Source organism: Polypterus senegalus, chromosome 3 (assembly GCF_016835505.1).
Source record: "Polypterus senegalus isolate Bchr_013 chromosome 3, ASM1683550v1, whole genome shotgun sequence".
NCBI lineage: Eukaryota > Metazoa > Chordata > Cladistia > Polypteriformes > Polypteridae > Polypterus > Polypterus senegalus.
Window position 1 is genome coordinate 19,924,875 of NC_053156.1, and position 21,183 is coordinate 19,946,057.

Below are 21,183 nucleotides of genomic sequence, written 5' to 3' on the forward strand. Positions count from 1 at the left end.
ACTATCCTCCTCCTTTAAGTTACTTATGATTCTATAAGTTGCTCTATAAAGTGACACTTGATAATTCCAGTCTATAAATGTTGTTGGATGGAGATTGTGTTTGGGGGTCTGAGCTCGGCCTCATTTCAAAGCCCACGTCACTCATTATCGGCACTTTTCTCTTAAAATAGATGCAGCGAGGCTAATTAATAAAAAGGAGAGCTGCTATTTTGAGAGACCGGCTGGCGTGTGAGCGTTCGGTGAGGCGGCTCAGAAGCCTCATCCAGGGACTTTTCCGCCGGGTCCCTTCGTGTCGGGTTGTTTTAATCTCGTCTATGCTTTCAATGCCAGGCTGTTTGATCGTGTTGGGAGGTGAAATGTAAGGGCTTTGTGGGGTCTGGCATGATTCTGGCATTTGTGTCAAAGTAATCCTAGGAACAAACCACAGACCTCTATCTTCCCTACCCTGCAGCTGGCTGACATAAACTCTCGAACACTGAAGTGCAGGCTGCTGTGCTGACTAAAGCTCAGATCCAGGCTACATTTGGTCAGTGTCTACTCATCTACAGTAATTCTCTGACACCTTTGTAGCAAAAGAAAAAAAAACCCCAAAAAAAACGTAAGATTACACAAAAAAATAATGGATATCAAAATAAGTCGAAGGTGAGGAAATAAATATAAAGTCATTAGTATATGTTTCAAGGTTTATCTGTCAAATTCATGGCTAAACGTGGCTCTTCCAGTCTACCTTTTAATTCCTGAGCTAATGAGATGAGGATCACAGCTTCTATTAAAACACCCACCCCAAAAACCAGCAACCTAGGAAATGAATTGTGGCAATGCCACCTAAGAGCAAAGACCAAAATGTAGATCATTTTAATTAATTTATTTATAGTGATGACAATGTGAATGGGTCATTGAATCGGATAGTAAAACTATGGAAGAAATCAACATATTAATTAAAGAAAGATAATTATCCTGTACTTGGACAAGTTTGATAAAACCTCTTTGAGACAGAAACCAGGCAGGAGGAAGCTTGTCCATTGCGTCCTTTATTTACTCCCCTGCAAATGCTAAAGAGGGAGCATCCATCACAGCATTCTGTTACAGAATGATCAAAGACATATGGGCGGAGGCCCACTTTATAAACACCTGAATTTACATAACAGTGCTGAATTAATCCTGACACTCCGATTGGTTTATAGCTTACACCCAAATAACTTGCCCAACTCAAAGTCTGCTCCACTACACTCTTGTTTTTCCTCATATCTCTTAGGTTCAGCAATTACCCTTGAAATCTCTGTTTATGTGACAACTGCCCAGTCTTGAAGTTTACAGGACATCTGCTGATCTCTTAAATCATCTCCTAGTACATTTTGTGTGTTACATCAACGTTTCTTCTAGTACATTCTTGTCTTGTATTCACTTAACCATTTCAGTAGTTCACTTCATGACATATCTAAAAGAAATGCTTATATATTTCGGTGTGTACTGCAAACCAAAATACTTCACTATTGAAACATACAGATTATTATCTCACAAAACTGATGCACATGGCACTGTATGACAGAACCGCCATGAGTCGTTTGGTGACTTCAGTTGTGCAAAGCTGCAGCGGGGTGCAGTGTATGTCAATAAAATCCGACTGCAGAACCTTACGTCACCACAGTTTCTTGGCGGAAGTACGATTAGGGGACCTGGGCAGATGAACATTCCTGAGACCTTCATCTTTCTTTATTTTCAGATATTGTATGATGGTCACAGTTGGCTGGTCCTGTTTTTGACTCATTTTGTATGTCATTTTTGCTTGGCTGCTAATTAAGCAAAAAGAACCAATTGAGGGGTCTGAGTCTTCAAGAGCAAGTCAAATAAAATGAATTCAAAGGAAGTGAATTAGCAGCCAAAACAGGTCACAGATAAAGAAAAGGGTTAGAATGCAAACCTGCAGTAACTGGGGCCCTCCAGGACCAGAGTTTGACACCACTATGGTTCGTAAAACATGGAACGCCAGCCAGATGATAGCAATGGACGGTCTATGAATGATTTTGTTCTTTTTGAACGACTCTTCTTAATGAATCGTATGAATCAATTCAGCAGAGCTTAGTGAGCGTGCTAAAGCTCATGAGTGTTCTGGGTGATGTGGTCAGCACTTTTCGTTTCGCCGACGCTGGCAGATGTTTAAAGCTCATGCACAAGAACCACCTGAATTGCGAGTCCCGACTCCTTTGATTCATTAACCAGTCACTAGCCGAGAACCAGTCTAACAAATCTCATTCATGTGAGTTGCGAACAAATCATTAGGACTTGCACTATTCTCATTCACTTGTGACTCTATAATGAAATGCTGTATTTTAATTCTGCATTGTAAATGTGTTATCATGCTTTGTGAACACAAACGGGACGATGATTTATGATGTTAAATATATAAATGAATGTGATATTTATATACACAAGCACATACATGTATGTATGTATGTATGTATGTGTGTGTGTGTGTGTGTGTGTGTGTGTGTGTGTGTGTGTGCAAGTCTTTATATATAATATGGTACTGTAGATGTCAGTTTCTGTCCAGGATTTTAAATCACTTGAAATTTGGTGCACATATACTATGTGACCTCTACTATCTGCTTTCGGGGTGATGATTGACATTCAAGGTTATTTCTCTTTTTATTTTTATTTTATGTTATTGTAGCATCAACTTTCGGCAGCTGCCAGGAGGGCGGCGGTGCAGCGCATGCTTATCGGCACTGTTCTCATCCCTACCACCTTTGCCGTCACTTCCTCTGCCTTTTCATATCTGAAATCATTCTTGAGGCAGATTGAATACTTAAGTGCCAGCTTAAGTGAAAACTTAAGGAAAAGGTACTAAGTAATTGCAACACAAACACTGACTTTATCAGTTTTAACGCAAAAAGAAGAGAAGAATTGGGCCGCTAGGGGGGAGTAAAGAAGAGCTGCTCAGGAAGCAGCAAGCACATCAACCTCTGAGCAAATGAATGCTAAACGTACAGAGAAAGAGAATGAGAACTAGGACTGGTCAAGTCAAGTAAATAACGTGCAGTGCGCCGTTACTGGTTATTAAAATAATACATTGGTGATGTAGTCAGAGGTTGCCTCCACAGAGACTTCCCTTGTATTCGATTCACTTTATCTTGAAGCTCAAAAGAATCGAATCAGTAAAGTGAACTGAATCTCCCGTCCCTAACAGACTTCTCTTCTGTCTGCGAGGTCCATAATAACACTTGCGTTCCTTATTCCTCGTCGTGGCGTCATACGCATTGTAGTTCTGGATGAGCATTCATTGGTTGTCCGCTCTCATGCCTACAGAGCCCGACTTTACGACTAAAGACACAATCCTGTCTCATGTTCAGGTGAGTCACGGGGTATGTCAGACTTTTGGGGTAGTGCAAAGCCAACTGCCTGTCGCTAAGGTTTTCTAAAAAAAATTGCCGGAAAAGTCACATAATGCGACACGGCCTCTAATGTGCTTTTTTTTTTGTTTTTTGTTACCCTGCTGGTGTCATATATGATGATGGCCTTCTAAATTTTGCAATGTCCCAAGTCATACGGCAGCCTGTGGTGCAATGTGTGACCTTGTTGTTGGTAAAGCGTCTTGTCTGTCTGCCTGCCTTACCACACTGGGCTTGGAGAAAGGCCAACGTGAAGTTAGGCTCGTCTTCGGGTTGGCCACAGCCCTGGTTTATTGACATTAAACCTGCTGATTCAGCCATTGCCAGTGGGAAGTTTCATGCGATTTGTAAGTTAAAACTAATTTGAGAGCAGAAGTGAAACCTCATTAAGGGGACAACCTCTGGCAGTGCTGCATGCTGCTTACCACAGTGGCTGATGTCACCATGTCTGTCTGTCCACATTCAGGGCAAGGGACCAAACTTGGTCTCGCTTAGCTGTCCTTGGTATCTTTAATTGTGACCAGGGGGTCTCGTTTATAAAACGCTGCATGGATTTTAGCTTGAAAGCCAAAAAATAGGATAATTTGTTTTAAAACGAACAAATCATGATGGAGTACACACATGGCATAAGTAATATACCTTTATAAATCACAATCATCTTGTAAATGTACGTACTGTACGTGAGTGCGCTTTGATCCCTGCTTGGTTGCCACCATGGAGCATGTTCGTCAATCTTGTATCACGATGCAGCAGACCTTCACGGGTGACAGAGCAGCCTCCCACCTGACGCATCACGACACTGTGTTTCAGGGGTTCTATGGTGCTCTCTGCCCAGCACTGAAGTGGCGTAAGGCGCCATAGTCTGAATGGGTACCCACTATCACCTGGCACATGAAACAACAATCATTGCTGTTTTAATGAACAGTACGGGCCAAATGAAACACTGAGGGTCTAGACGCTTACCTTACCAACAAGCCATTACCATTATGTCTGTCAAAACTAAATCAGTCACGAGTTGACCCAGGGCATTGAGCTGCAGTGTTTGTCAGCCACATGTCGGCATTAATGGAACGCTAAGTGCGTGTGGTTAACAAAAGCAGCTTCATTCTTACCAGGTGTCCTTATTGCAATATTAGTTCATTAAATCGCTCCGATTACATTGGGAGAAGCGGGCACTTAGGCACAATCTCCTCGTGATCTCAGTACAATGTATGTGCGCCCACACCCTATGAAAACCTGGATGTAGCTCTTCATCGATCAGTTAACAGCTTCCAGCGCAGTGGGCACGACAGAGTGAAGCCTGACTGAGGTATCCCTGACCTGTCAGCCTTCTCACTGAGAAGGGACAACAGGTAGCCGATACAAACTGATGAAAAACCGTGAATGTGAAAATACGCAGCATTGGCCCTCTCAAAATGGAAGTTAAAATACAGTCTGTCAGTGCACTTTATAATAAAGGCTCGGTGATAAGAATTATTATATGCGTGAGTTGTCGTTTTGCTGGTTTGGCTGCATTTCCGTACTTAACCAAGGGTGTCGCCATTTCCCAGTTTCTACAAAATGTTGCATAAGGATGGGTCAGAGTTTGTGTAAATATACTCAAGTTCAAGTTTTATTTTATAAATACATTTCGGCATTTGTGTGGAAAGTTGCATACTTACATTTCAGACCTCTGTTTGTGTGTACGCACGCTTTGTAAATCTAACCCCTGCTTCGGTGCCAGGGTGTAGTAGTTCTGCTTCAGGGTCTTGGTAGCGTTCCAGTTTGTCTTGTCACAGTCACTCTCTCGATCACATCGCCACCATCTTGTGGTGCTGTTAGCCTGGTCCTTTCACAATGGTTGCTGGGACTTTGGCCCTAACTGTAGATGCTGCAAGATGGAAGCCTGGTCAAATCCATATACCTTCATGCTGTTGGCTGCTTGTGCCCATCACAGTCATTGTCTGGGCTGTTCGATATGTTCGAGACACCACTAGTGTAGGCTCTTCATGGTCCCAGTACATTTACTCAGTTTGATCCCCGACTCCTCCTCTACAATGGGCCCTTCACTTCAGCTCTTCACATTGCCACCTGAGCTTTGCATGCTGCCACTTTTCCTTTAGGCATCTTCACCTTGATCACTGGCACTCCTGAAGCCACCTGCAGGGCCTTTGGCCTACACCCTTTCTGCTGAGGAGTGCAAGGCTGACTTGGTCACATCACCAGCATCTTGCGGTGGCTGTGTTAGGATCATCGGTGGTCTTTGTAGGACTTTGCCTCTATCCATTCATTTTGCCAGGTGGGAGCCTGGCTCAGGACACTTACCTTGATGCTCTCAGCTGCTCACATTCTAATAACGTGACACCACACACACATTCATTTTGGAAGCCCCTCTTCCAGATTCTGCTCCTGAAACGTTTTCACTGTAATCCCTGACTCCTCTGTACACCCTCATAATGGTCTTCACTCCAGGAACCCTTCATGTTGCCAACTTGGGTTCTGTCCTCAGGTGTGCGTGCTGCCACTTAACCTCTTTGCCATCTTCATCTCTGTCACTGGCAGCACCTCACACCATCTGTAGGACCTTCAGTCTGGACTGTTTGTGCTGCCAGGTACAAGGCTGACTTGGTCACATCACCATCATCTTGCGGGACCTTTGATCTGGTCCCTGCACAGTGCCTGCTGGGCGTTTGACTCTTATCTGCCAATGCTGCTAGGAGTGAATCTCGCTCAGTCCATACCCCTTCATGTTGCTGGCTGCTCATGCCCACTTCCCTAACTCCCAGTACTTTTCTAAGTATAACCACCAAATCCTCCCTATGCTCTCACAATGTGCACCTGACTATGTCACCTCGTATTGCAGTCTCGTTTCTGCCCTGAGTTTGGCATGCTGTCATTAAACTCTTTGGAATCTTCATCTTACTCACTGGACCTCAGGGTCTTTGGCCTGCACTGTATGTACTGCCATGTCCATCACCACCGCCTTGGGGCCGTTGGTCTGGTCCTCACACAATGCCTGCTGGGACTTTGGCTCTATCTGCCTATGCTGCCAGGTGTTAATCTCGCTCAGTCCATACAACACCTTCATGTTGGCGGCTCCTCGGCTTCTAATACTTGTAATGTGATGCCCCACTCCCACACTTCTTTATACCCTCACAATCGAGCCTTTGTGTTGCTGTTTTGGTTTTTGCAATGAGGCCATAATACTGACACTTGGGTGTCTTCAGCTTTCTCACTGGCACTCTTAAAACATCTGCAGGTCCTTCAATCTTGGCTATTTATGTTGCCCATTGCAAAGTGACTTGGTCATGTCACCACCATCTTCCAGGGCTGTTGGTCCTTACACAATGCCTGCTGGGACTCTATCTGTCTGTGTTTCCAGGTGGGAGTTCTGCTTAGTCCATACCAGTGTTGAATTGGTACTGAAATATTTAGACCTTGGTATTGGTACCAAAACAGTTCTGAAACAAATAATGGATAATTACAACCCCCCATTAACACCCGCCATATCTTGTTAAAGTCTTTCGATGATATAAAGGGTGTGCTGAGGGTCCCCTGTCAAATCTGAATCGCGTCAAAGCAACATAGGAGGATGATCCCCCTTGATGTCTTGGTTACATCAAATTAATAAGTGAAAGTGGCCCCTGTGAAGTCTTGATCACGTCAAATTAGTAAGGGGGAGTGTACCCCGTCAAGTCTCAGCCTTGTTGAAGCAATGGGGTGGGGTTGGGTGGCATCAACCATCGGTGAAGTCTCGATTGCTTCAAAGCAATTAAAGGGGGAGGGTTCCCCATAAAGTGTCAATCTCGTCAAAGCAGTAAAGTGGGAGGTTTGGGGTTGAAAGGTCCCCCTTGAAGTCTGTCACCTCAAATTAATAAAGGCGAGAGTCACCCATGAAGTTTCCATCTTGTCGAAGAAATGGTGGGTGAGGTGGTGTCAATCCCTGGTGATGCCTCTTCGCGTTGAAGCAATAAGAGGGTCTCATTAAAGAACTTGGGGTGGTGTTGGTGAGGTGTGGTAGGTGGAATCTTATCAGTCCCCCTTGATCACCTCAAAGCAGGTTGTTTCTTAAAGTCTCCAGCATGTCAAAGCGCATTTTTACCTAGAATGTCATATTCAGCCTGCTGCCAGTTTCAGTACCCCACCAATACCCCCGAATGTCCCCTACCCTCTCTGATTCTGCACCTTCCATTAACCCCTTGTTTTCTGACCTGGGCCATTTATGTCGCCATCTTGGCCCAAGACCCAGGGCTAACAAGCCACTGGCTTGGCCCCATCAGTAATGCTGGTGGAGTCCCCTTCGTCCCACTGGCTTAGTGGTGGTCTTAGCCTGCTTCCTACACCCCCCAACGCTCATCCTTGAAGGCACTATCAGTGTTTTTTCAGGATGTCTCATTTGCATGTGACGCTGTTTCTCTGAGGCTCTCGAGGAGGAAGTTGTACGTACAGGATGTGATGAAGCAGCGCTGGTTCTCCTCCCCGGTTTGCGCAGCAAACGGAAGTGAAGTCAGCCCATGGTGACTCTGGCCGAGCCAGATAACGTGCTGTTCATTCTCGCTGTACGCTTGGTGTGAGCCTTTTATTTATAAAGCGGGAGAGCCCATCACATGTTAACGTCTCGAGCAGCACTTGGCTGGTGATGTTTGATTTCCTGTCCTGCGAGGCCAGCAAGGCCCGGCTCCGACTTTCTAGGCTGCCTAGTTCCTGATTTGGAACAAAGGAAGCGGGGATGAAAAGCAAAAGTGGAAATTCCTCCAGAGGATCCTCGAAAATTTGAGCTGGCGAAGAATGCAGCAGCCGGGTGAGTCTGTCTGAAGCGGTGCCTATGTGGTGGGGTTGGTGCTGTGCCGTCTCGCAGGGCCCCGTGGGCTGCCATTTCTGAAGGAGATTTTCCATGGCATCGCTGGTGGGTGTGATGTCTGCATAGAAGTCAGACCGCAGGCAGGGTGAGACTGTCACTGAGGGCTACCACGGTTGGGCAGCGTCTGGAAGTGGCTTAAACGTGCTGGTAGACACCTCTGTCGGCTTCTGGTGGAGATGTGTGAAGTGAGTTAGATGTTGCCGGAAGCTCTTTGATGGTGGAACTTGTTAGTGCAGAGAATGCTGAGAGATTGTTCAATTGGATCATTCTGATTGAATTGATCTTTGGCAAGGACTTTGTATAGTGGCAGTTAGCGCACATGGTTTGGGTTACCAGTGGGACTTTTGGTGGTAATATCTGTGTGAGGTTTGCTCATCTGAGGGGCAATGGCAGGTGGCACGACAATTGCCAGACGGGGTAGTACTTTGGCATTCGGTCTTATGGACCTGCAAATCATTGAAGACACAGAGTGGAACGGGGGAGTGGATGGAGACCAGACCAGTGTTGGGAGTGGACAGAAACTGGTAGCAGGTGGTCGGAAACAGGCAGGGCACAGAGTCCAGGCAAAGGTCAGAATCAGGGTGGGCAGTGGCTAGAAGATAATTGGGAAGGATCTGCAGGGGGTTAAGGTACTTAGAAACCAGGCTGGATCTGGGAGCAAACTGTTAAAGGCCAACATGGATGCAGGAGAAGATAACAGTTAGGTGACGGTCAATCAGGAACGGGTCAGGATGGAGAACAGTCACATAGAGGCCAAACTCGGGATATTCTGGCCAGGTAATTATTTGAGAGGAGATGGTCTGGGACCAGCTGGGAGCTGGAACTGGGAGTAAATGGTCAGCAGCTAGTACAATGAGACTTAGGAGCAGTCATCAGGGAAAAGTTGGGGATCAAGAGTTGGCACTTTTGGGAGCATGCACAGCAGACACTTGGTGACCAGGCAGTTGCCAAAATCAGGGGGTCTGAGGCTAGAAGTTGATTATGATGAGTCATTAAGAGGTCATGTTGTCAGGACCCAAAACAGAAGCAAGAGAAGATGAGGGTTAGGGGCGGTCAACAAGAATCAGATAGGGGTGGAGACCTAGTAACAAGCTAAGTAAGGGCCAAAACCAGGGGGTTCTTGCACTATAGGGTAGTTAGGAGGAGGTCAGGAAGTGGCCAGGTAGGAGTTGAAAGAAGATGGTTAGAAATAGCCAACACAGAATCTGGAGCATTCCCTCAAGGACTAGTAGGGGTGGCCAGACAATGGCCGAAATCAGGGGGTCTGCCGTTATAATGTGTTTGAGAAGGGTCACCTAAAGGCTTGATTGAGTGGATGTGGCCAGAAATCAGATTAGGGCATTCCAGAGGGGGGCAGATTGTCAGAGGACCAGGTGGAGTTCAAGAATAAGCAGTAGGAAACAGGACAGGTAGGTGAGTGAGTTTTTGCTGACCAGGCAGAGGCCAAAATCAGTGGAGGGGGGCCTGTGGGGCTAGAAGACCATTGGGAGAAGTTAGTTAAGAAGCAGCATGGTAAGGAATTAGGCTGAGGGTCGGAACAGATTGCAAGAAGCTATTTGAAGTATTTGGCAGATGGAAGCTGGCCTTGGTGAACAGGTAGTTGTGGGGAACCGGGCCCTTGGTGGCCAGGTAGGGGTTGAGGGGAGATTGTCAGAAATCAGGATGGAGGTGGAAGCAGATGGTCAGAAGCCAATACAGTGTGAGAAGCTGGCAAGGGTTAAGGTGCAGTCAGTTGTGAACAAGTGGGTGAGGTGAGTGGGCACTAGGAGGCCAGGGAAAGGCCAGAATTGGGAGGTCTTGTGCTACAAGGTGATTGGGAAGGGTCAATTCGAGACCAAGAGGGAATGGTATACCTGGTAGACAGACTTTAGGGACTTTCAAAACGTGATTTGATGTTTTTTTTGAAGAATTAAGTGGATTGGGCTGGCGAGCTTTAGTAGGCCGAATGGCCTGTTCTCATCCAGATTGTTCTACTGTTAGGAATGAGGCTGCAGCTGGCAGTAGAAAGTGTGAGGCCAACACAGGGTAAGGGAGCAGGCAGCTGGGTGCTGAGCAAGGGCCGAGATTGAGGGGGACTGAGGCTAGAAAATGATTGGGAGGTGGTGGTCGAGAGAGGGTGGTCAGTCCAAGATTTGGGGCACATGCTTGGAGAAGCACTGTGCACATGAGTGTCATTGATGTTAGTAAATCATTTAATGAAAGTTGCTGTTAGAGATCCAAGTCTCTTGTTCACAGACCACAGTAGTGTGTCTGTCTGTGGAGAGAGTGCCAACCTTGGTCGAGAGGTTTACTTACCTCAGCAGTGACATTCATGTCTCTGGTGACTCTTCCTATGAAGTCAGTAGATGGATTGGGAGAGCATGGGAGGGTCATAAAGGGGTGTGTGGCGCTCCTGATATCTGCAAAAGGATGAAGGTCCAAGTCTTTAGAGTCCTGGTGCTCCCTGTTTGTGAAACATGGACGCTATCCAGTGACCCGACATGAAGACTGGTCTCCTTCATGTGTGTCTCGTCAGAGAATCTTCGGGTACCGCTGGTGTGACTTTGTGTTGCTCATGGAGTTCCGAATGAGGCAAATGACCTGCATTGTGAGGGACCAGAGTGTCTGGACCAGGCCAAGAGGACACCCACGTAACACCTGGCTGCGGCAGATAGAGGGTCATTACTGGAGTGTGGTACTGGACCACGTGTCTGCCTGGGGGGGTTGCCAGCTGGGAACCGGTGGTGTTTCATAATGTGGTGGGTGCGCCAGTTCATGCTCCCCAACCTGATCTGCTCTTACAGTGAGTGAACTGGCCATGGGCATAACTGTTTAGAAGGCAAATTTGGCAAATCACCCACCAATTATTTCACATTATTCATTTATTTATTTTGTATAGTGTTCCCCACTGAGTGCAGGTGACAATACCACAGTTTCACCAATGCAGATTTTGTAAATTACACTGGACAATGAAGATTTTACATTTCAGACACTGTTGGGTTTATTTTAAGGAATGTGGCCTGCTGGTTGCAAAAATCCCCTTTAATAATTTTTCATCTTGTACCATTCTTATTATGGAGGCATTATTCTGATCGGTTTTTTGCTTCTATCCTCAGATACTCTTGTCCTGGATGACAATCCATTTTTTTTTTTAATTAGAATTAAGATTTCTTGCCTTGTTTAGAGTTTGGAACTTTATCTTCAACTGTTTCTGCTGGCATTTTGTATTTCATGGGTGTCGTCCGGTTCATCTCTCTGTTGCTCGAAATGCCTTGCCTTTGGTGGGTGTGGTTACAGAGGTCACGACCTGAGAAGTAAATCGAGCCAGGTTATTGCGACAGTATAAGTTTACGGATAAGCACGTTCATGTATTTGTGCTAAAAATCTTTTGCTTTTTGTGTTCTTTTGGTTTTGACTTGAAATGTTTTATTTTGTCTTGGTTTTGTAGGCTGTGCTAACCGCAACCACCTTCCAGTTTTGACTTTTCTGTTGTGTGCTGACCATGTTGTCATGTTGTCAGCCCCATTAAGAAGCACTCTGCTCACTAAAAGCAGAATAGTTTTATTGCAGTTGCCTATTTTTGTAATTTCCTCTCATATTCTAAGTGTACATATGGAGTACAACAACTCGAACTGAAACGTCTTTGGTGATCTAAAAGTAGTGCCCAGCAGCTTAGATATCCCAAATTCCGAGAATGGGACAGCAGCTCTGGTCGCTCCATAAGCAGGATAGAGAATTGTGCCACTTAAACCACTTGCCGACCCAACACAGATTTTTCTTTTGTTGCCTATTCATTTAAAACTGGCACTGATGAAAAGATTTTGTGAATGCGATGAAAGGAAAGGTGAAGGATTTTCCAGATTATTCTAACGTTCTAATGTTCAATGTGAACAAGTGGATGAGGAGAGTGGGCACTAGGAGGCCAGTAAAGGCCAGAATTGGGAGGTCTTGTGCTACAAGGTGATTGGGAAGGGTCAATTCGAGACCAAGAGGAAATGGTATACCTGGTAGACAGACTTTAGGGACTTTCAAAACGTAATTTGATGTTTTGTTTTTTTTTTTTTGTAGAATTAAGTGGATTGGACTGGCGAGCTTTAGTAGGTCAAATGGCCTGTTCTCATCCAGATTGTTCTACTGTTAGGAATGAGGCTGCAGCTGGGAGTAGAAAGTGCAAGGCCAACACAGGGTAAGGGAGCAGGCAGCTGGGTGCTGGGCAAGGGTTAAGATTGAGGGGGACTGAGGCTAGAAAATGATTGGGCGGTGGTGGTCAGAGGTCAGTCTGAGATTTGGGGCACATGCTTGTAGAGAAGCACTGCGTTCATGAGTGTTATTGATGTTAGTAAATCATTTAATGAAAGTTGCTGTTAGAGATCCAGGCCTCTTGTTCACAGACATCAGCAGTGTGTCTGTCTGCGGAGAGAGTGCCGACCTCGACGACAGGTTTACTTACCATTCAGGTCTCTGGTGACTCTTCCTATGAAGTCAGTACAGTGATCCCTCCTCGATCGCGGGCGGTTGCGTTCCAGAACCCCCTGCAAAAGGTGAAAATCTGCGAAGTGAAAACCCTATGGTTTATTTTTTATATATTTTAAGCCCTTATAAACTCTCCCACACTCTAATAAACATTTCCCACACAGTTGTTATACAGCATAAACCCTTTATATTCTCTTGGATATTAGGGAAGATTCGTTGAAATTATGTATGTAAACACACTGTTTATATACTACGCACAAACATACGTATCGTATATCATTGAGGAGTTTTATTTAATAGGTAATACAGCTTTAAACACATTGCAATTCATTAGGTAATATAAAAATAAATGAAAAATCTACAACGTGTATATATAAATAAAAGTTAAATGTTGTTTTAAAGATATCGAGCGTCTCCGATATCACGTTACAGCCATTACGATAGACAGGCCACCAGCAATAAATACGTACAGTGCAAGAAAAATTGTATAAAATGTGTGTACAGTTAAACTAAATGTACGTACCTGTACTAAGTACATAGAAAATTAGTTAAGGGTACTCGGCAACAATGACATGATGACTTGTCCGATAATCAGATAAATGTTACTGCACAATAAAGGAGCGCATTACAGCTCTTCTAAAGGAACCTCTTCAGGCGACTGTGTAGCACCGCCGTCGTCTGGAGTTTCTTCTTCCACTGAAGGCGTACTAGGCGGTGTTTTGCGGGTAAGGAACATCGTGATGGGCAGTTGCTGGCGCTGCTTTTTTTACATTTCCGTGGCGTCGTCAAGAGCATTTCTAAATTGCAAAGAACGAATCATTTGCGGGTCCCATTCTTCAACTCCTGTCTGGAGATCTTTTGCCATTCGTAGAATGGTTGCGAGACGCTCGAGAGTTAGGCCGGCGTCTTCTTCCTCTGCTGGGTCCTCTTGTTCCTTATCGCTGAGCCAATCAGCACCCAGGAACTTAACCGCGTTCTCTGATTGGGTAGCTTCTCAGCTATCCGCCAGTAGCGTCCCTTGTTTGAAATCAACAGGGCAAACCAACTGAGGAAGCATGTACCAGAAATAAAAAGTCCCATTGTCCGCAGAAATCCGCGAACCAGTGAAAAATCTGTGATATATATTTAGATATGCTTACATATAAAATCCGCGATAGAGTGAAGCCGCGAAAGTCGGAAGCACGATATAGTGAGGCATTACTGTAGACAGATTGGGAGAGTCTGGGGGGTTCAGCTGAAGTAAAGGTGAAAGATTTTGATACTTTAGAGGCGTGTTGTCTTGAATAACTGATGTCAAGATTAAGGACGCCTTAGAATCAGACACATCTTTGAGCAATTCGAAGATCTGCTAGTGGGGTTGGAGGAAATTGCACGGAAGCCATTGCTAGCAGCTACAGTGCACCAAACTATGCATTTAAAACTAGGATTGCGGCATTGCGCTAAAGATTCGTCTTCTGCATTTACTTCCCTGCGAAGATACTGGTGCAGCCGGTGATGAACCTGGTCAAAAAGAAGTCTCACCTGGACATTGTAATGATGGAAAGGCAGCATCAGGGCAGCGGCCAAAGCCCTCTGTGGGGGATTCCTGGAAACCCTGTGGGCCAAAGCAAAAGGCCAGCCTGCAATTTCAGTGAGCCTTTTTAATGGGGTCTGGTCTTCAATGACCCCACCATACAGAGGCTGGGCCTGTGATGACCTCTCATACACAAGTACTCCATCTAAACATCTGGCCTTCAGAAGCAAGCACCATTTCAAAGGGCCCACCAGAAGTAACCTTATGGTTCAACTTAATAAACTGTCTAAACGGTGCCTGGAGGCCCTAGATGGGGCGGTTCTAGGTCATTTTTAACTGCCCTATTTGTGACCCTAGTGACCCCATTATACAAGCAATTCTTCCAAAGCTCTGGCCCACAGTGACAAGGAAAGAAATGGCCATCCAGAGGGCTTCAGTCTGCAGGGCTTCTCGGAAACCCCGTGGGCCGAAGCCCTTCTGGCAGGTTGTTTCTTTCCTTGTCACTGTGGGCCAGACCTTTGGAAGAATTGCTTGTATAATGGGGTCACTAGGATCACTAATAGGGCAGTTAAAAGTTACCTAGAACCACAGGGCAAGACCCCTTTGAGGGCCTTCAGGCACTGTTTAGACAGTTTATTAACTTGAACCATAAGGTCCCTTCTGGTGAGCCATTTGAAAAGGGTGCTTGCTTCAGAAGGCCATATGTTTAGATGGGGGTACTTGTGTATGAGAGGTCATCATAGGCGCGCGCAGCCTCTGTATGGTGGGGTCATTGAAGACTAGACCCCGTTAAAAAGGCTCACTGAAATTGCAGGCTGGACTTTTGCAAGGGTTATTTGTATCAGAGACCTTTTAAAGGGTCCCTTATTTTTCCTTTCAGTTAACCACTGTAGGTGGAGGTTCCTGTTTTAGCAGATAACTGAATTGGAGGCAGGAGGAGAGGACCTTTGTTGGGTCGCAGTATTTAAGATTATTCTCGATGTTCAGTTTTTTTTTTTTTTTAATGTTTGACAGCCAGTCTGCTCACACAGCTTTTTGCCAGCTGGTCAGTTCATTGAAAAGCGGGCAGCCTGTTCTTTGTCTCTCATTTTTGCTGCGCTGTGCTCTTATCCCTTAAATCTGTCAGTGCCTCGCTTTTTTGGATCTTTGCTGTCTGCTGCACCGGTCCTATCTTGGCTAATGACTAATCGCTCTCAGACTCTGGCTTTGGTGTTACCATCCGGTTTTCTTGACTCTGGGTCACTGCAGGTCGCCCACAGACTTGTGACTGATTGGTGTCTCCTGCACGGCTGTGCCACCACACCTTGCTCATAGGGATTGCCTGTAGGTTCTGGCCGGCCGTCGCTGGAGCAGGTGAGCTCACTGTCGGTGGCGCGCAGAGCTGTGTGAACGTTGACTCACTGATGGGAGAGCAGGGTGTGGTGGTGGTTGTGCCCTGCGGGGTCGAGCGCCACAACAGAGGAGCTCATTTACAGCTGCCAAGACGAATAGACAAGCTGCTGTTGAACGTTGTGAGTCAGACTCCATGGAACACCAATGCTTTGTGTGTTTGTGCTTTTGCTTTTCTTCACTTTTAAGACCCCCCCCCTGCACCGTCCCAAAGTCATCATCTGTGATCTGGAAGACAAAGCACTACAGTCATTGTGGAAATGTATCATGCTGTAGCAACTTGTGTTTAGTGTCATTCACAATGAGTCTCGCCAAAATGTCACGTGCTTCGGGTGCTCGTCTGCGGGCGGGGGACTTAAGGGGATGTTTTGAGGGTGGCTAGTAGACCCTCCCTTTTTTTTGGTGATGTAGCCCTGCATTGGCCCCCCCAGTGCCTAAGTGAGTTAAGTGAATGAATGGATGTGTGTGTTGGATTTGTATTCTGCTTCATCACAACCCCTCTGATTATTAATTAAGTAAACACATAAAATAAGATGAGTTGCGGCATTGTGGGGTTACATTATTCTTGTGATTTTGAATTGATTTGAATGAATTCCTCCAGAGATAACTGTTGTCGTCAAATCTGCATGTGGAATTTTATTTCTAATGTAACACGTCATTGTTACTTTTATGGAATTAAGCTCCATTTTGTTTTTTTTTAAATGTTTATTTCATTTACCGCTACTGCGCTACCATCTTGTTTGTTCATTTTCTTCAGCTCTGTTGCTAGGACTCTTGTCACCAGCATTCGGGCATCTGAGAACATCGCTGGGATTTCACCTTAGATCGTGGAGCGACAGAACATTCGCTATTTGTGATTTGGATGAGCTAAAAACATATGTATATTCCATCTTATTGTCATCCTGCTTATGAAAACATTTTTTTTATTTCGATTTCTGGTTTGTGCTCCAATTTTGGGTGAAAAAAATTAGTTTTTTTTGTCGTCTTTGGGTATAGTTTCATTTCATACAGTTTCTAGTGCTAATGGACAGACTGTAAACACGAGCTTCTGAGTCGGGGAAAATTCCACGTGAATGGTGTTGAAATTCGGAAATATGAGTCAGAGAATTCAAAGAAAATGAAGCTACCTATATTTTCTGAGTTGACATGTAATGCTGACCTTTCACCTTAGTCAATTGTATTAAATAATATATATATATATATATATATATAATCTATATATCTATAATCTATAATATTTCAGCTGCTGCTGTTAGGGGTTGCCACAGCAGGTCATCATCTTCCATCTTTTCCTGTCCTCCTCATCTTGCTCTGTCACCCCAATCACCTGCATCGTGTCTTCTCTCACCACATCCATAAACCTTCTCTTAGGCCTTCCTCTGTTCTCCTTACCTGGCAGCTCTATCCTTACCACCCTTCTTTCACTCTGCCCTGCATCTCCCCTCTGCACAGGTCCAAACCAACCCAATCTTGCCTGTCTGACTTTGTCTCCCAGCCGTCCAACCTGAGCTGACCCTCTAATGTACTCATATATATTTATTTTTTATATATAGTAGTACTAGGGTGTTGTACCGTGTTAGCCATTATGAATGTAGTGAAAAGTCAAGCAAAATGACACAGTTTATTGGCTAACTAAAAAGATTACAATATGCAAGCTTTCAAGGCAACTCAGGCTCCTTGATTACATCTTGATTGAAGAAGGTGCCTGAGTTGCCTCGAAAGCTTGCATATTGTAATCTTTTTAGTTAGCCAATATATATGTATATATACAGTATATGTCAAAAGCTAAAGGACAAGTAAAGTCCTGTCTCTGCCCTTCTCCCTCTGTCTATCTAAATGAAGTCGCCACGTCTATATCATCGACTTGTATCTTGTGACGGTGCGAGTCGGCTCCATTCTCCCTACTCCCTTTTGACCCGGCAACCATCAGTAGAGTCTCCCCAAAAGGGAACGGGGAGTGTGGAGCCGACCTGCACTGTCACATTTGGTGGCAGCGGTGGGATGAGCCAAAGTGGTGAGGAAGTAAAACGGAAGGAGAAAAACAGCAAGTGGGGTATGGAGCCTAAGAGTTTGAAGCTTTTTCATGGACTTTCTTTATTGATTGCTTGTTTGGATGTGTCTTCATTTGCCCGGCTCATCTTTGGTTACGTTATCGACTGGTGGCGGGTTTGAGGGGCACAGGGAGTGTGGAGCCAATCCGCACCGTCACATAACTAAACATGCATCTGAGGACATTTCCATCCATTTTATGCTTTTATGAGTCATTACTGCGGTCATTTTATTTTTGTTGGCTTACATCTCTTTTGGTGTTGACCTACAACAGCACCTGCTGCCAACCACCAAAGTTTAGGTATAAACAGTACAAGCTAAACTATAAATAAGTTTCAGTTCAGTAAGGACATGGTTAGAAACGGACTCGTTTAGGAGCACGTTGAGGTTTGGGTTAAGGGTTACAGTCGGGGTTAGTTGGGTGTTCTGTGACCTTCAGCTCATGTTTTGCTTTGGTTTCAAAAGATGTCCTGTTTTTTCAGAAGAGCCTGCTGAGGCACACGCTTACTGTTCTCTCTGCCGCTCGCAAAATGCCAGGAAGGTCTCTTGGCATCCGATGACCTTGACCACCAACTTCTCTTTCCTCGGCGCCTGCTCTCTTAGTAAGTGTGGTTGCTGGCACTGCATATGCTCCTCTGTCAAGTATTCCTGCCCTGAGTGGCAGCAGCCGCCATAACGCCAACGCTTCTCATAGCACTGCATAATGAGCATGGCAGCACACTGCTGGCACGTCTCCCTCTATTTTCACTGTGTGGCTGCACTTTCAGTTTGTGTTTATTGTCATAAGTCCTCACCCCCGTGAAATTCTTTATTACATATCCCCTCAAATGAATGTAATAAATAATACCAGCCTAACATACTCACAAAGAGTGTTAATAATTTATTGTGTAGGAAGGCATAGGGTGGTCTTGCATCCCGGCTGGGACGAATGATCAGGTACCTGACCGGGAGGTCCTCATGACGGACAACGATCGCCTGTAGATGGACTTCCTAGCAGGTATGGTGTTCCCTTTCCGGCTTGGTGTGACCTAATGGATGGACAGAAGTTGGGGGAGGGAGACTGCTTTCCAGGGAGGGCCATTTATTCCCCCTGTATGCAGACCCCCTGCAGGGCTTTCTTCTGAGTTGCAAGTGATGGTTGGCCCTGCTGGGTTCCTTGGGTGCCACCAGGGGAAGCAGCAGGGAGGAGGGTCCCACATTTTCAGAAGTGCTTCCGGGGTGCAGTGTTGTGGCTCTGGAATTACTCCCGGGTCCAACGTGTAAAGAAAGCTGACCTGCACCCCAGCCAGGTGAGTTGGAGTCTGGAGAGGAGAAGGACAACGCTCACCTGGGAAGGAGTAGAGGAGAAGGAACACATAAGGTGGATTATTGTTGAAGAAGGCCCGTGTAAAGTGTTTGTTTAAAATCCACTCGTTTGTTTGTGTGTGGGATTTGGGGATCTGAGATGCCCTTCCTTTTGGCCCACTGTATGTGGGTGTGTTGCATGGGGGGGCGGCCGACCGATAAATAGCTGCTCTGTCTTCAAGGGGGTACACCCGTAGATCATGCGGATCCTCGAAAGTTCCCCCTGACTGAGGTACATCGATACAAGGCCAAATTTAAAAATTTTCACTTTAAAAAGCACTCTGTCAGTCAGTTAGTAAATATGTGGTATATGTATATAAAATTGTGTGTGTGTGTGTATGCGCTATGTATGTATATGTTGTAAGAAAACAAAGGGAACAAAATAAAGGTTTTGGGGGGGATCTGTCCTGTATATTGTCAGGATTGCTGTAAGGCAAAATATCTTGTGATTAGATACAAGAGTCCTATAACAGACTCCAGACCAGGAGGATCGTCTGGTTTATACAGTGGAAATGGAGGAAGAGGCGGGGTCGTCAAGGGGAAGTGACGTCATCCCAGGGGCGGGATCATGCTGAAACAGGAAGTGAAGTTCTCAAGTGTTCCTGGTATTTGTGCGCATAGTCAGTCCCATGCGGTGTTTCAACAATAACTAGACCCTGCTGCTGTCTCCCCTGTGTGTGTGTGACAATGTGTAAACTGTATAAACAAATAGATGAATAGATAAAACTTGTTCCAAGAGGAAAATGTAGCTTTTTACAGAAGCTCAACAAGTATAGAAATATTATAGCAAACAACAATAACAGCCTTCAGACGCATACAAAAATGATCAAATTTATAAAATTGAATTTCAGTAGGTATAAAGGAGCCCCCCAGTAGCTTGTGGATTTGCTTCAGATTAATAAAATGTTAGGTAAAAGTCCTCAGTGTTAATATTGTCACAGATGGGGACGTGCAGCATTGTTCATAATGGTCGTCCGTTTTCTCTTATTCTGTGCTCGTCTACCACCTGCGGCAGGTCCTGAAGGCGTCCCATAACTGAGCCAGCCTTTAATAATCCGCTCGTTAATTCGGGTGGGCTTCTCTTGAAGTGACGTTACCGGCCCAGCACACCACAGAGCTGTAAAAGATACAAGTACTTCCGATTTAAGGATTTTGTTTTTTTACATTTGGTTTGATGCTCGGTAGACCCCATTTTTATAAACTGCAAGACCAGGCACCAGGCCAGGGTCATTTTAAAAAATGCTTCATATAAGAACATGGAAAGTTGTGTACCATTACTACCGAGAAAATAACTTGGGCTTTTCTTTTGTGAACTTTAGAAGTTGTGGGTGGGCAGCCAGAGCCTATCCCGGCAGTGCTTGGCTCTATGGCATACCCATGCATTGCAGGGAACACCTACACTTCCTCACACAGGGTCCAGTTTAGGGGCGCCTGTTAACCTAACACAAGTTTTACAAGACTTGGGCATGAAACGAGAGTAGCTAAAGAGAAACCCTCACAGACCCCACATGTTAATGACCACTGCACCGCCATGACAGCAGCTGTATTGATGCCTTTCAGAACTAAAGTTGGCCTCATCCTTACTGCAGGTATGTCGAGCGTTGAGTGCAGGGCATTAGTTCTTTGTGGAATGTGAGATGTCTACACTCGGCACGTGAAGGCAGGCTGCACATCATGTCGATGCTTCTGATGAATTCATGCTTGTGATAAGCTGTGATGCTAACGTCACCCATGCCTTTCGGGAAGCTGACTTCATTCAGAGTGAGACACCCACTCTTCTGGTAACGGTGCATGAAACTGGTCACACGTTGCTGTTGCATTGCATGCCTACCATTTGATTACAGTGATTCTATAAACCATACTGTGAACAAATATCCTGGTTATGTTTACCAAAATAAAAATCTCTGATGAAATACCCTTCTATATTTATTGAGCCGAGTTTCTGATGAAACATCTAAAAGTATATACATTATCGCTCACAAGTTTTTTCAGTTTTAATGGCAATGCACACATTTTAATGTCTTAATGTTTGACTCTTCAATTCCACCCGGGGGAGTAAATGCGAACATTAATTTTATTTTAATTTTTTTTCATTTTTATTACTATTTAATTTAATATTGTTTCTTTGTATCAGTATACTGCTGCTGGATTATGTGAATTTCCCCTTGGGATTAATAAAGTATCTATCTATCTATCTATCTATCTAT

General features: G+C 45.1%; 1 protein-coding gene across 3 annotated transcripts in view; it reads left to right on the forward strand.

The window, feature by feature from the left end:
- dip2bb (disco-interacting protein 2 homolog Bb) overlaps positions 1-21,183 on the forward strand; it is a 257,746-nt gene that overhangs the window by 65,767 nt on the left and 170,796 nt on the right. The window contains exon 1 of one of the 3 annotated variants that reach the window (XM_039746744.1): positions 7,959-8,169. The exons of the other annotated variants lie outside the window; for them this stretch is intronic. Coding sequence (XP_039602678.1) covers positions 8,157-8,169 — 13 coding nt within the window. The 5' untranslated portion in view covers positions 7,959-8,156. Of the gene's footprint in view, positions 1-7,958; positions 8,170-21,183 lie in introns of those variants that run through there. 3 annotated transcript variants of the gene reach the window in all.